General features: G+C 42.7%; 1 protein-coding gene across 1 annotated transcript; it reads right to left on the bottom strand.

The window, feature by feature from the left end:
* Positions 1–226: 226 nt before the first annotated feature.
* Positions 227–1,210, bottom strand: LOC147896451 (uncharacterized). The gene is made up of 2 exons (XM_087381880.1): positions 991–1,210; positions 227–824 (listed from the first exon to the last, which is right to left on the bottom strand). Exons 1-2 carry the CDS (start codon positions 1,208–1,210, stop codon positions 307–309), a joined length of 738 nt encoding a protein of 245 aa, XP_087238006.1. The 3' UTR covers positions 227–306.
* Positions 1,211–16,297: the final 15,087 nt, after the last annotated feature.

Genomic DNA, 16,297 nt, shown 5'->3' with positions numbered 1-16,297 from the left:
AGATAAAATGCTCAAGATAAAGAGGGGACCTATGAGTCAAATGCAAGCGAAACATGCTCAAGATAAAGAGGGGACCTATGAGTCAAATGCAAGCGAAACTGTCGTAGTTAGGGAATAATATATATGGGCCTTGGGACTTGGCGACCATGAGAAATTGAACGTCCACATTGTCATACTAGTATCTTCAAATAGAGGGGCCTTCACACATTCACATGCACCCTTTCTTGTTCGACACAGTCACCAAATAAAAGACATAGAGGGCCTCTAAGGCACATGGGTTGTTGAGAAGATGGCGAGGAAGGAAGCTCATTTCTTGAGGAGAAGGCCTTGAAGCTCAGGCTCGTCCATGTAAGGCAAGCTTCTGTCTCCATGAAACACGTACGCGTCCGGATTTGTGAACCAATGCACGCTTACATTCAATATTTTCAGGAGAGACTTTTGGGCTGTCGATAGGCCCAACACATTTAAGTTCGCTTCAAATCTTGCTGCAATTCTTTCCCTCAGCTCTTTACTTGCATCCTGCATCGCCTTCTTGTTGCGCCTTGCTATAGCTTTTACCTCCAAGTCTGCATCCGTTTGCACGAAAAAGCAGGGCTTTTCCCATTCCGTCGTTTTTCTTGCAATGCTTAACTCCTCCTCCGTAACATCTTCTACGACCACCAGGAAGCTGTCGAAAGCATAGAGCTTTTGCTCTTCGAAATTCGACTCCCACTGAAGGTTGGGTAACCTGGCCGAAATCTCCCAGAGCGCAACATGATGGAAGGTTGGATCATTTGGGCGAGTGTACTTCTTTATTCCCTCGGTTATCTGAGTTTCTGTGACACCTGAGAACCAATGACACACATGTAAAAGGTAGCTTGTATGTACAAGTTCCATGAGAAGCCAGCGACACCACAAGCGATGCAGATCGATGACAATATTGAGACTGCGCATACGCAAGCAATTAGCATGACATGAGACTAGTTTACAAGCAAATTCTTGCTGGAGAACCTGGTTCATAGTCGCTCCGTTGCAGCAGCGAATCGATCAGGCCAGACCCTCCAGGTTGATCCACGACCGCAATGTTGAAGGTGGTGGCATCAATGCCGAGTTCTTTCCTAGCTTTCTGCAGCTTTTCGATCTTCTCTTGTTCAATTCTCTTTCGCCCCTTTGAGCGAACGCAGGCTGTCAAATTGTGAAGTGCACTTCGCAACGATCTGTAGAGGCGCATAACGATGCCAATGATGAAGCTAATGATCGAACTACATAATAGAACCTCTCTCCGATCCAATGCGTGCTTCGTTCCTTGAATGTCCTAGTGCCTTCGCTTTTAAGCAGGAGAGAAGCATATCTCTCGAGTGTCTCAAGTTTGGTCTTTAACTGCTCCAACAAGTCCTGTTACACAAGCTGCCTTCAATGGCATATAGTTGAAAGTTACGTCTCTTTTTATGGATTCTTACATTCTTATCAACTCTTTTCTATATGGAATTTGAGATGAATGTAGCGTTTTAGGTATTCATTTGTCTCTATGGCTTACATGCGTACAAAGTTTTGAAGGTAGTCGAAGTCGCAAGGTCATTTCTAAATTAATAATCCATCAAAGATTACTTCCTTCAATACCCATTCCTTGTAGTCCATACTCCGTAAGTATTAAATTCAAAAGTATTCATAATATTGAAAGAAATTTTTGCCATTCCACCACTTGTTTGCCATTTCAATGAATAACACTTCATCCATTTTATAATCAGTACTCACATGTTAGTAACAATTAATTGAATGGATTACCAATTGATAAAATCCTAGCACAATTATGCTTGAATAAATTACCAAATCACAATATCCTAACATAATTTATGCATGACATGTAGACATCAAACAAACCAACAACCAACCATCTAACAACTTTAGTGTTAATTGAACTAACCCAAAATACCATGAAGTAATTTGGAGATACAACTAGCTATACCATAACACCAATTATACTAGTATACCATAACAACAACCATACAACTAGCTATACCATAACACTAAGCATACTAGTATTATTAGCAAGTGTCAAAAATTACCCATGATACAGAGCAAGCTAGCATAACAAAGCATAGATTTAAGTAGGCATCCCTAATTAAACCTCACAAAAATTTGCATCCTCTATGAATCACTTTGCCATAGTCTCCCACCATGCATGAATCTAAAGAAGTATAAGGTAAGGTTAGTGACGAAGGATATGCCTCATAGGGGGGGGCATTGACTTTGAGGAAACCTTTGCACTGGTAATCAGGTAAACATAATCTAGTTGATTTTGGCTCTTTCTTGCATGCAAAAACCCACTTGTATCAATATTGCATTCCTGAATGGAGAATTAGGAGGAATTTTACATGAAGCAGATAGAAGGATTTGTTGGAAAAGGAGCCAAACATTTGGTATGGCATTTCCAAGGGGTCAACATTTGTTTGGGTGTAGCCAATCGCGAAACTATTTTCGGGGCCATTTTGGGGCTACAACGCGATGCCTTCTTGGGTAAGATTTTGAATTCAAGACAGACTCGTGCTCTCGCTGAAAATTTTCCCGATGTCATGATGCCGCAATGGTGTAATAATGAGACACAATCTATTTATTCTGAACATTGCAGAGCTCGATACACGACAGCTCTGTCCTACTTCGTGTAGCGCAATCTTTGGCCTGACTACATCATGCTTTCCTGCACTGCTTTGTGCAGAGTAGTCTCTGGCTTGACCACCTTATTGAGAGTTGTGGTGCCATGAGCACATGTAGAGCAAAGGTATGAGCAAAGGACAAGCTGCCACATGGCATGGAGGAGATATCCCACATGTGAGCAAGCAAAATGGATGTAAGTACCCTCACCTATAAAAGGGAGGTTCATTTGAAGTAATATCAATCAAGCACTTTGCACTATCTCAAGATTCTCTTTATGAGTCCAAGCTAATCTATCTTGGAACCTAATTGACTTGAGATACATGTCATGAGCACTCTCTTCATTATGCTTGCACTTAGGTTTCATCCTCCGTAGATTAGTGTTGTATTAGGATGTTGTCTTAGTGACTAGGAGAGTAGGATCCTCACTTTGTCATGGTATCAGAGCTTAGGTCTAGTTCTCCTAGATTAGTTGTAGATTGAGTTGAGTGTTCACTTTTAGTGTTCATTCTTTCATTCTCCCGTTGAAAGAATTCCGTCCATGAGAGTTGAAGATTTCCGTTCATTGCTATGAGATATTTCCGTCATTCTTGAGAGAGAGAGAGATAGGGAGAGTCTTTCAAAAAAAGATTTGTGAGAGACCTCCTGTGGATCTGCTGAGAATGAGAGATGTTTTTAAACATACTCTTGACTAAAAGAGACAAAGCAATAGAAGCTCCCAACAACTCAAAGAGCGCAGGTTTGGCACTGCTGCTCACAACGTCGACTGCACCAACTGAAGCAAGCCAACAGTGTCTTCTTCTCCAGCTACGCCATGAATGGCCATCCCTGTCGCCTGAGCATCTTTGTTTGCAGCAATAGCAAGCAAACACGAAGTGCAGCAACCACAAAGGTACGAGCCCTCCAACGAAGCTAAGCGCAACAGCAGCTTCAACAAGAAGCCCACGCTACCTAGTGACCTTCACGGACTACTCACCAGCCAGCAGCCTCAACATCCCTGCGATAGAAGAGGCTCCATAGCCAACAGCAATACACAGTGCCGTCTCAGCGTGATGGACTAGCTATGCGCACAGCCATGGGTCTGGCTGGAGAACGCTCCAGATCTCTTACCTTTTCCGAATGACCAACGAAACCTCCAAAGCCTCACGAGCTTCAACGGCTCCTACGACGACTCGCTGAGCACCGACGTCTTCGTCGCCGTCGTCGCAGAGAAAGCTTCAAACCTTCTCTTCCTTCTCCAAGGTCTTCCCAAAAATGCCATGTGGCAGATAAGAAGTGACTAGGGTTATTGAAAGCAGCCAAGGTTAGTTTATGGTTAGGTTGAATTGCATGATTTAGTTGGACCATGGTAAAGTTACTGTAACCTTGGGTTCACCTAGTTGGGTCAAAAGATTGCCACATCAGCATGCACAAGCACACTCCCTTTGTAAGCACAATTTGAATTCTGCATATGACCTCTTGTGCCACATCATCAAAGGCCCCTCTTCTTCACAAAAGCTTCAACAAGCCATAACTTGCAATCCAGGAAGAATTTGGACACGCTCCAAAAAGGAAAAGTGATTGTCTTTTCAAGCTCTACGCACCTGTCAACCTAGATTTTCTGTATGCAATTAGACACTGCCAGATTTGAAAATATCATCAAACTGGTAAGACCTTTGCAATGGCAATCCGCACTCCAACTGTTGAGAAGTTCACCGGGGATGGATTTCACACATGGTCTACACAAATGAGATATCTTCTGATGCACCAAAAGCTTTGGAAGATTGTAAAAGAAGATATACCCACTGCACAAAATGATGCTTGGAAGGAAAAAGATGAAGCAGCACTATCACTCATTGGATTGCACTTGGGTCCAAACATCATTCATCATATAGACTCTAAGGATTATGCCAAGGATGCATGGGATGAGTTGAACACAGTGTTTGGTGCAAAAGCCAAAAACCAAGAAATCCATCTTAAGATTGAATTCTATGGTATGCACATGGGCTTCAATGAATCCATGGCACAATTTGTCAACAAAATCAAAAGCATTATGACTCAACTAGAGGGCATAAATGCAAAAGTAGGAGAGAAAGATGCACTTGCAATTCTCCTTAAAAGCATGCCTGCAGAGTATAGTGCATTGACAACCACTTTGAAGAATTTGCCAGATCCAAAGTTTGAAGAATGTGTATCCTCTCTTCTCGAAAAAGTAAGAGAGTTAAAGGCATCGACATCGACATCGACATCAACATACAACAGCTATAATGAAGAACAAGCACTATTCAGTAAAACATCAGTGAAATGCTACCATTGCGGAAGGATGGGTCACTATCAAAGTGACTGCAGATTGAAGAACAAACCAAAGTGTCACCATTGCAAGAAGCTCGGACACAAGGAAGAAGATTGCAGATTAAAGAATCAACAAGTCAACTACGTGGAGTCATCATCAAGCCATGAGCCAAAAGGTGACATCAATGGAATGTATTGAAAAGCAAAAACCTTGCCAACCTTGCCTATTATGTTTTGTAATCAAACCTGACCACCTGAGAGTAGCTATGAAAGCACCCAGGGGAGGTATTGACATGTAAAAAACCACACTTGACCACCTTAAGTAGCAATGTATGCACTAAGGGGAGGTGATGGATTTGTAACTCACATCTGACCACCTTGCAGTAGCCAAAGGATCATGGCACCAAGGGGAGGTGTTGAGAGTTGTGGTGCCATGAGCACATGTAGAGCAAAGGTATGAGCAAAGGACAAGCTGCCACATGGCATGGAGGAGATATCCCACATGTGAGCAAGCAAAATGGATGTAAGTACCCTCACCTATAAAAGGGAGGTTCATTTGAAGTAATATCAATCAAGCACTTTGCACTATCTCAAGATTCTCTTTATGAGTCCAAGCTAATCTATCTTGGAACCTAATTGACTTGAGATACATGTCATGAGCACTCTCTTCATTATGCTTGCACTTAGGTTTCATCCTCCGTAGATTAGTGTTGTATTAGGATGTTGTCTTAGTGACTAGGAGAGTAGGATCCTCACTTTGTCACTGCCATGACGCAACCTTTTGCTGCAGCTTTACCACATGTCACAGGGTAGCACGCCCATGCAAATCATAAAAATTCAAGGTTGGCTTGGAGCGACCACTACGCAGGTTCTTGGCATAATAATGAGACACAATCTATCATTTTGAACACTACAAAGCTCGACATTCCCTCCTTTGCACAGCGCAGTCTCTGGCCTGCCCACTTGTCATCGCCCAGTCTTTTATACCCAACAGCTTTGCCACATGTCACTGAGCAGGGCGTCCATGCAGATAAGAAAAATTCAAGTCGCACTGGTTCTTGGAGTTATGGAGTTACCTATTTTTACTTATTACGGTAGAAGATATATGATGACCACTGGGTTGGCAAACAGAAGGAGATCTATGACAAACACTACGCTAGTTCTTGAAGTTATATATTAGTACACCAAGGAAAATGCAATTGTCAACATGGCCCTTAAGGGGTCCCCTTTAGGGGCAAGGGCCATAATGACATGCCATATCTATTTAGTGGCATCTTGGACATTGTCCTGGTGCGTAATATGTATTATGCTACTACCCTCGTCCAAAATCTAGGGTATCTGGGGACAAGGTCCATACATAATATGCATGGGTTTTCTACAAAAGTTTTAAATATGCAAGGGAAAAATATTATAGTCTCCAATCCTCCCTACCATAAAGCATAAGGTCTGTACTTCAAAAAATATGAAAGATTTTAAGATTTGTACATATTTTTCATAATATGTGAGACCCAAGACCTGGGGAGTCTTTTGGATGAGGGGGGGTAAAACAAAAAATATAGTAAAAGACAAAAACCCAATTCATTTCAAAATAATGTAACTTTTTCATGTGTTACCCCAATTTCAAGGTGTAAAGACATTTGAAGCTCTTTTAGTGTAGAACACAATCATGCTAGTTTGACTAACTTTTACTCATGGCATACAATGTTAAATTCATCTCATACTCAAAATTTTCATAGCTATTCTTACTAAAGGGAGTTGGTGCCCTAGGGATATTGTATAATGCATGTCGATATGGCCCTTTCCCCTAGCCATATTATTAATTGTACTTTCTAAAAGCTTAATTGTATATTTCTAAATGTATCTCCATGCAACCACGTAGCGGTGGGTTGTTTGAGTTATTTTAGCACTACTTTGGTCCTAAACCAAAGAAAATGTAGTCTTACTTTATTGGTATTTTGATCCTTGTTGCAATAAATCCTAAATGGGCGCAAAAGTATTCCGAGCCACTGCGATAGTGACTGGAGGCCCGGTGGTGCCATCCGGATAATCAACTACAATTCATCGAGTAAAAATGGAGCAAAAAAGATTACATGTATATCCAATAACAAGTCATATAAAAATTAACAATAATTTATTCTGAGAGCGAAAATTGATAGAAGATCTTACATTTATAAAAACTCAGCAATTGTTGAGAGCCTTAAAGGCCAAAAGATTACATCTAGCGAGCATATAACCACTCAACCATTGTTGAGTGCTTTATATAAGAATTAACAACAATTTATATTGAGAGCCTCAAATTGATCAAAGGGATTACATTTGTAAAAACTCAGCAATTGCTAAGAGCCTTAGAGACCAAAAGGTTACATCCAATGAGTCGAGAGTCTTAGAGGCCAAAATATTATATCCAGCCATTACTGAGTGGTTATGAGCCTCATTGAGCAAGAGGATATTTGTACAACTTACTATTGCCAATTGTTGATAGCAAGAGGATATTTGTACAACTCAGTATTACCACCAGCCGAGCTTGCTACATTCAAATTTTTTGGGGAGCTGATGGAGGAGATGATGGACAGGCTAAAGACCATGCACATTGTACAAATGCTTCTCTTAGACTAAGGTCCCTCCAACAAGACAAGAGTACTCTACTGTGAAAATCCTTAGCCCTTCGTCAACATCTCCTAGGAATCCATACAGTACAACCATATAGAGGTCAGAGGTGTGCATGCCATCCAAGGTGGTGACATGCCGATGTGGGGGGAATCAACCAAGGGAATGAAGAGATTCCACAAGAGTAAGCATTTCAAGTCATAACGAGTGTAACACAATGACCTTATATGAGAAGTCAAACAAGATGGGGATCACGTTGCATCAAGGGGTGATAGTAGTAACATGCATGGTGAAAAGAGTGGTAGAGCAGGGGCAAAACAGAGTTCGAGGAGGGTGCATGGAGCAAAGTAGTAGAGTAGGGGCAGATGAGAGCAATAGCCAAATGCCACGTACCTTATATATTACAAAGTTTGAGCCACCAGGGATCATATTCTTCTTCTCCCTTTTGACTCGGAGGCTTGGTTTGCGATCCAAATAATCATGAGCCATTTTAAACCACTGCCTTAATTCATCAAAATCTTGAAGAGGGTGCCATCCAAGTAATCATGAGCAATTTTAAGCAAAGTAGCCAAATGCCAAATGCCACAAACATTTATATTAATCAAATTTTAAGCCACTGGGATCATCTACTTTTTCTTCCTTTTCAGCTAGAGGCCTAGTGTGCCATCCAAATAATCATGAGCCATTTTGAACCACCACCTTAATTAATCAAAATCCAAGAAGGGTGCCATCCAAATTTAATCATGAGCCATTTTAATTGTAGGCCACCACAGTGGTGGCTGGTAATTAACTTCCACTTCAGTGGAGTCTTAGGCACCACTGTAGATGCCACCTCACCACCAATGGTAGTGGTAATTAATTATGATGTGGTTGGTAATCATAAAGCGGATGCCACCATCCTAGTAATTAACTAGTAGTAGCTAACTACGGTAATTACCTACACTCTATTGAGCATGCAAGCCTGGTGACTGGTAAAACTAATTGCATTCTACTACTCATGCGAGCTCGGTGGTGGTAGCTAGTAGGTGAGGAATTGTCTTTGCATTCTACAACTCATGCAAGCTCGGTGGTGGTATCTAGTAGGTGAGTAATTAAAAGCCACTCTGTAGTGGCTGGTAATTAACTGGCAACCCATTGGAATCTTAGCCACCATCACAAACGTGGCTGGTAATCTTAGATGCCACCTCGGAGCCACCACGACCAATGAAAGGTAGTAGTAATTCCCACAAGTGTTAATGATGAAGCCTAATCACCTTAATCACTCATTACCATGCACTCTACTGGTAATTGAGTGCCAGCTTGGTGGAATCTTAGCTGCCACCACAGACATGGTTGGTAATCTTAGATGCCACCTCAATGGAATCTTAGCCACCACCATCGGCAAAAAGTGGCAATAATTACCATGGACATAAATCATCAAAGCTAATCAACTCTCATAACTCATTACCATGCAAGGTAGTACTGTTGCCTTGAAATAATCAAAATTCATGCCAACCACGGTGGAGGTAGTAGTAATTCCCACAAGTGTTAATGATGAAGCCTAATCACCTTAATCACTCATTACCATGCACTCTATTGGTAATTGACTGCCAGCTTGGTGGAATCTTAGCTGCCACCATAAACATGGCTCGTACTCTTAGATGCCACCTCAATGGAATCTTAGCCACCACCATCGGCAAAAGGTGGCAATAATTACCATGGACATAAATCATCAAAGCTAATCAACTCTAATCACTCATTACCATACAAGGTAGTACTGTCACCTTGAAATAATCAAAATTCAAGCCAACCACGGTGGTGGCTCTCACCTTGATAGTTCCATTCCCTTCACTATTTTGTCTGATATCCATCTTAACCTTTTCTTTCTCCCTTGCAGTCAAGCTACAAACTTAAGCCTCCACTACTCCATTCCCTTCACTATTTCATCTTTTATCCCTCTTGATTGTTTCCTTCTCCCTTGCGCTCGGACTGCAAACTTAAGCCTCTATTCCATTTCTTTCGAGATGTTTCATCTTCTATCCTGCTCGACCATTTCTTTCTCCCTGGCACTCTTCCTGCAACTTCTATCCCCTCTCATAATGGATCCCCCTAGATACCAAAATGTGCCTTCATAGTTTGAAAGCTCCTCACAGAATATTTCCTCCCCCCCTCCTTCCCCCCTACATAGTCTAGGAGCTCCTCACAAAATCTATCCTCCCCCTCTACACGGTCCGAGAGCTCCCCCCTTTGTAGCACAATGCGAGAGCCTCTCCTCCCCTGATCTTGAAATTGTGACATATGGGAGCTCCTTACTCGCTCTTCAAAAGCCTAATTTGGATGCTCTCAACAGCTTCACCAAATTGGTACAGGAGGTGAACGTGAAGACAGACAAATAGTCTAGAGCCAAAGTCAAAAGATTACCATAATTGAAAGCATGATTAAAAATGTGCTAGGCATTCCTGGAGGCAATTGGCAAGCACAAGACATGATATTCTAGATGTATACCCCAACATTCAGATGATTAAAGATGGTGGAGTCAGCTTTCTAGCTTGCCAACAGACCTCCAAGATGTGCTAAAGAAGACAATTCACTTCTTTCTTGATACGAGAGAAACCATGAAGTTTTGGTAGGTTCAAGCAGCAGTAGAGTAACTGAAAGGATGTGATCTCTCTTTCTCAAGGGGGATCTCCAAGAGCATGATAACCAACTTGAAGAATTGCATGGATGGCAAATCCAAATTGTCAGCTCAGTCTGCTGGAGTTGTAATGCACCTGATGGCATCTACCCTCAAAGGGATTTTTGAGTAATACATAAAGAAGATGTCTTAGAAGGTGACTTTTCTACAAGAGAAAGCCACCGATTGAACAAAGGCAGCACAACATGAGAAAATTCTCAGGGAGAGTGCAAAAGAGAAGGTAGAGGAGGTGGAAGTGGGGGCATTGCAGGCATGAGAGGAAGGTGAGGACAATGTAAAAATAGTTGACATGGAAAGGCCTAGAAGAGAAGAAGTAGAGAAGTGCATCAAGGAGCTCTGGGATAGGCTTGAATACATCAAAACAGATGGGGACATCATAGAGAAGGAGCTAGCAATGATGTGAAAGCATCTTGAAGAATAGAGAGCCAAAAAGGATGATCTTTACAAATGGCTCTGTAACATGCAGAACACATTGAACATTGAAAAAGACCAGATGATGGAGGAATTGAAAAGGGAGATGCAAAAACTAGAGCGATGATGCATTGAGCTACAAGAGAGCTTCAAGGCCAAGAAGGATGGCATAGAGAGTATTCGCAGTGGAGAAGACAATGAGGCAACTCTCTAGGCTAGGAAGGATGTAGAGAGCAACCATAGTTGAGCAAGTTGCAGCAGCCATAGTGGGGGTTATTATTTAGAACCACTTTTACAGGCTCAAAGATTAAGCTGCAAAACCCTACAACAATATTACGATAGGGTTGTGCACGAGCTTGCAATGGCTTTTGAAAGTTTTAGAAAGCCATTCATCATCATGAGAGATTTCCAAACTAGAGTGGAAGTCTTGGAAATGGCCCCATGTTGATGCTATTGGATGAGCAATTTAAGTAGCTTCAAGAGATGTTGGAATCAGATGAAGCTGTTGCACGGAGTGAGCAAAGAGTGGGGGAGATGAAGGAGAACATCCATAGCCTTAGGATGAGGGAGGAAGGAATCAAGAAAAAAAATCTTCATGTACAGAGTCAAACTGTGGATGCCTATCATGTTGTGCATCAGGGTCCAAAATGCATGGTTTGCCATACCCCCATCATAGATGGCTACATGATTTGATGGCATGCATGCTACCACCCTATGCATGTTTTTTGATTTGGGGTGTTTGTGCATGCAAGCTCAATATGTAGAGTATGTAATGTGCCATTGCCCAGGTCATAGATAAATCAAATATGCCTGCCTGCTAGCAACTATCTATGACAAGAAAGTAGATGCTGCAATTTGCGATTTGGGCAAAAATTGAAAAAGACAAGAAGATTGAATTGAAGAAGGCCAAGCTTGAGCCTACCTATAAAGGAAAAGACGTTGAAGGGAGGAACTAGCCCCCTTTAGGAAAGGAGCAAGAAGGACCAAGCCTGCAACTTGGGAGCTCAAAGCAAGGAAAGAGGAAGCGACATGAAGGGAGGGGCCGAGCCCTTGAAGGGAGGAACTAGCTCCCTTTAGGAAAGGAGCAAGGAGGGTCGAGCTTGTAGTCAGGGAGCTAAAAAAGGTGAAATCCTCAAAGCAATGTAGAACCATTTCTTGAAGGGAGGAACCAACCTCCCTTAAAAAAGGAGCAAGGAGAGCCGAGCCTGCAATCAGGGAGCTCAAAAAAGCAACATGCTCAAAGCAATGTGAAACTAGCCCCCTAAAGGAAATGGGTCTTTGAGATATAATCTGTATGTAATCTATTGAATTATTAATGTTCTCCAAAGTTTACTTGGGCAATGTATTTGTTTTAGGATAACACTGTGCAACAATGCGATTCGTTTTAGTATAGCATTGGTTGGTTGCAACTCAAAGGTTGGTTACACACTAGGATATTAACTACCATCAGTGTGGTGGTTTGCTTCTATAATTACAAGATGAATGGAATTCAATTGATTTTTTTAGGATTTGTGGTCATCACCAGTTCGGTGGCCGAAATTTGACAATAGGTAAAGAGAGCCAACGTAAACGGGATTGTTTTATGTATAGCATTTGCAACAATTTTAAGATAGCATGGCAATAGTGTAGGATAAGTGGTTGCCAGTGCGATGGTTGGTTGCACACTAGGATATTACCACCAATGTAGTGGTTTACTAATATAATTATTATTACAAGATGAATGGCATACAATTCATTTGTTTAGGATTTGTGGATTAGTTATGGGATTTCATATTTCTCAATGTAAGTGTAGTTGTTAATATATCTATATATCTATATATATATATATATATATATGTATGTATGTATGTATGTATGTATGTATGTATGTATGTATGTATGTATGTATGTATATGCAATATTAAAATATTTTCATGATTATTGAAGGGATGTTTTCTTAGCTATGCGACTAGATAGTGTCCTTTGACAGAACAAGGACCATAATGTGAGATGAAACATTTTGATTAGATTGAGTTGAAGATTTAAAATAAAGTAGTTGGATAATGCTAATGAGAGAGGAAGAGATGTTGCTATGATGATGGTAGCACTTAGTACGGTAGGAGAATGCTTTGAGTCTAGGTAATGTCAAGATAGGCCAAGGGCCATAATGTTAGATGAAAGATTCCAAATATATACATATATCTATGTGTCTGTATATATCCAATATTATAGATGAAGTGATCGAAGTGATGTTGTACAAAGCTGCAAAGTGATCAAAGTGATCCAATATAATAAATATTTTCACAGTGATTGAAGTGATGTTATGGAAAGATCATTGAAAGTTGCATGCTCTTCAATACAAACCAGTGAAGGAACAATGAAGGATTAGAGATGGAAAGCCATGGTTGCAACGACATTTCTTCAGCCTATTGTCCTATGGAAGATGAAGCCAATGGGTCCCTCGGCAACCCGGGATTATCATACATGAGATGGATCAATTGGAGGAGGAATATAGTGTTCCACAACATCAACCCAAAATTGTCATTGGGAAGATGGATTGATTGCAAGAGGAACTGTGGGAAGGCCTTCAATATCATAAGGACCCATAGTTTGCAAAGTATGTAGCTGAAGGATCTCACTATGCTTTATGTCATGCAACTATCTTGAAATCCTTGCATGAATATAAAGTTCTTCAGAGATGGCACACTTGATCTCTTGGAGCTTCAACTACTTTGTTTTTTTTTTTCACCCATATTTTTTTGGCTTTGACTTAAACCTTAGAACCACTTTTTAAGAAATATAAGAGTAAATATTGGATATATATTACTCGGGTCCTTTTTAGGGGCTAACCACCCCTCTAATATAGGATAAGTGGTTGCCAGCACGGCGGTTGGTTGTACACTAGGATATTAATGCCACCAACACAGTTTTTTCCTTCTATTATTACATTATGAATATCATTCAATTCATTTGTTTAGGATTTAGGATTTGTTTACAATTCATTTGTTTAGGAGTTCACATAGATTCTTTTGACATCACCCCATGTATTTGTGATTATTTCTATAACTTCCATTTATGGAATTCATTGCTCACACATTATCTTTGCATATCTTTGCTAGAGTTCCAACACGCTCATAGAGAAGACTACTCACCTTAGCTGTGCTAAAAGATGAGAGGTGGACATGTCAGGTCATATGAAAGAAGAATGAGAAGGCCAGGCTCAATGAACTCTCTCCCTATTTAAGTGTAGTGCAGACATAACTAAGAGCCCATTCTAAACTCTAGCCCTGAAACTTTGTCGATCAATCCACCTCCTGCAAATCTATGGCTTACCCAAAAGACTTTGGAATGCTCATGTTCTATCTGAGAACACATTTGGATGACCTTTGCATAGAATCAAACCCGGAGAAGATGGAGGATAATAGCTACAAGGAGGACATGCTTTGCAATTGGTTGTATGAATTAGAGTCGGCAAAGATGGTGAATATTATTTTTCTTGGCTATTATTGCGATGATGGTGGAAGCTACAGTCGCTAGTTTGAAGAGGACTGCGGAGAAGCCGATCTAGAGCCTTGGTGAGCTAGATCAATAGGGGGGACCTGATGTCATCCTTATCCCTCCTCCTCCTCCCCCTCCCCCTCCCCCCCCCCAGACCCCTCCCGCTCCTCATCTTCACTTCCCCCTCCCCCTCCAGTGTTCCCCCTGCCCCCTCGCCCCCCTCCAGCCCCCCCTCTTATAGTCACCCTCACCGCCCGCCCCCCTCCCTCTATCCCCCACGTCCCCATCGCTCCCTCTCCTGCTGTCCCCCTCTCCACTTCAGTAGTAGGTTCTTCTACTTCGACACCCTACCAGCTGGCAAGGGAACGATGATGCCCCTTTCTACCTCCTCATCGCAGTAGCAGGCCCATTTAGGGAGGGATCTTAAGGGATGAGGTTCGTCTTCCCAATCAGCGACCCCTAACCTCCAGCTTGGGCGTCCCTTATCACGGGACTTCTTGAGAGGTTTTGGACTCTTATCCTCTACCATTGGAGGTAACACTCATGGTCCTTCAGCCCCAAAAGGGGGGTTTGATCAGTGCAGTGGGATCTCCGACACACACCGTTTGGAGATTTTCATTTGCCTCCACAGGGGTGGAGAAATGGTCCCCGGAGGTGTTCGATGCTATTTTGGGGAATCAAATTACACTCATGATGGATGAGTGGATGGGGCCACATGGACTACACCTTTGGTATGCCCATGGTGCGGAGGTGAACTTCTAGTTGAGCTTCACACGTGAGGAGCCAGTGTGTGGTTTGGTGATAGGAGTTATCAGATTGCCGCTGGAGGCAAAGGTGGAGTAGGCACACCTATGGCCCCTCCAGAAGTGTGCGGAGATGTTCATGATGGAAGCCTCCTTCATGATGAAGTGGGCACGGAAGATCGGTATTTAGCCGGTATCCACACTAGTACGGCGACACATAGATAATGACTTATCGCCCTCTAAACCCTCGAAAAAATCACACAAAGTAGTCTTTCTGGGACAAGCACCCACTCACAGGAGAGCCTTGTTCCTGACTCCCCCGTCCTCATGAGCTAGACCATAGTGAGTTGGAACGTACACGAGCCCACGACCGTGTTCGTAGCCAACCGTAGTACTTGATACTCCGGCAGGAGTTGTAGAGGGCAGTGGTAGGACAGGTAGCGGACATCCTTGTGATTCAGGAGCACATGTTTTCAGCTTCATACATCAGACGACGCCATCACCTTTTCCTAGGGAGAGGTCCAGAGGAGTGGTCCCTTGTAGTAGGATGGAGTGGAGGGGTTTGCATCTCAGTCTCACAGACTTTGGCCTTAGAGATCTACGATCAGGGGGAGCTCATTCCAAGACGAGCAATTTGGATGGGAGTTTGAACGGGAGACCAGGATCGGGATCCTGAACGTGTATGCTCCAACGTACAGACAGCACTGCCCGGCCTTTCAGAGGAGGCTATCAGAGTGTCTTTCGGATGTAGACTCCTGGATTGTTGGAGGTGACTTCAACAACCTAGAGTTTGGGGAAGACAAGCAGGGCAGAGCCTCTTTTTTTGAGATGCGAGTAGCAGAGCGTAGCACCTAGGAGCAGTTCATTTGCATGATTAGTGGCAGAGACCCGTGGAGAGAGCCAGATTTCAGCAAGACACTTGGCATCCTTCTCTTCTCCTTTGGACAGAGGAGACATGATGGATTGCTAGAGAGACTAGACCATTTCTATGTTGGGGACTGGGCACTGCGTAGAGGCGGATCTACCAGGATTCTAGCAGGTACCATGATGTCAGACCACTCTCCAGTGGTACTTCACTTGGATCAACCCCGCCGAGGTCTCCCCTAGAAGGGCGTCTGCATTCCAGAGGACCTCTTGTAGGACGAGGAGATTCAGCAGGTCATGGTAGCGATTTGGGAGCAGTAAGAGATGGCACCATGTGAGGGTTGGGCTACGTGGGTGGCCGATGCGATTCAGAGGAGTAGTGAGGAGCTACAAGCTCATGTCCTTCAGGTTAGGAGTACCCTTCAGGAGCGAGAGCGAGCTTTGAGGAGAGACCTCGCCTCCATCGAGAGGCTCAGAGAGCAGGACCCAGTGTCTCAGTGGCTTAGTTTGATAGATTCGAGAGCACTCGTCTCGAGCTCTTAGACACAGAGGTATGGCAGGCTGAGTTTTCTTATCATTCCTCCTGAGCCCAATGGGTGCAGTAGGGGGACAGGATGAC

The sequence above is a fragment of the Dipteris shenzhenensis genome, chromosome 11, assembly GCF_047967505.1.
Source record: "Dipteris shenzhenensis isolate YYH24624 ecotype China chromosome 11, Dip_SZ_1.0, whole genome shotgun sequence".
In the NCBI taxonomy this organism is placed as follows: Eukaryota; Viridiplantae; Streptophyta; class Polypodiopsida; order Gleicheniales; family Dipteridaceae; genus Dipteris; species Dipteris shenzhenensis.
Note: the sequence above shows the minus strand (reverse complement) of the source record. Positions and strands in the feature narration are given on the sequence as shown.

Bases quoted from the DNA above. Each gene is read 5' to 3' on its own strand.
- LOC147896451 (XM_087381880.1), bottom strand. From the start codon at position 1,210: ATGCGCCTCTACAGATCGTTGCGAAGTGCACTTCACAATTTGACAGCC. The intron at 825-990 runs GTTCTCCAGCAA...ATTGGTTCTCAG, and splicing joins ACGGAGCGACTATGAACCAG to GTGTCACAGAAACTCAGATA.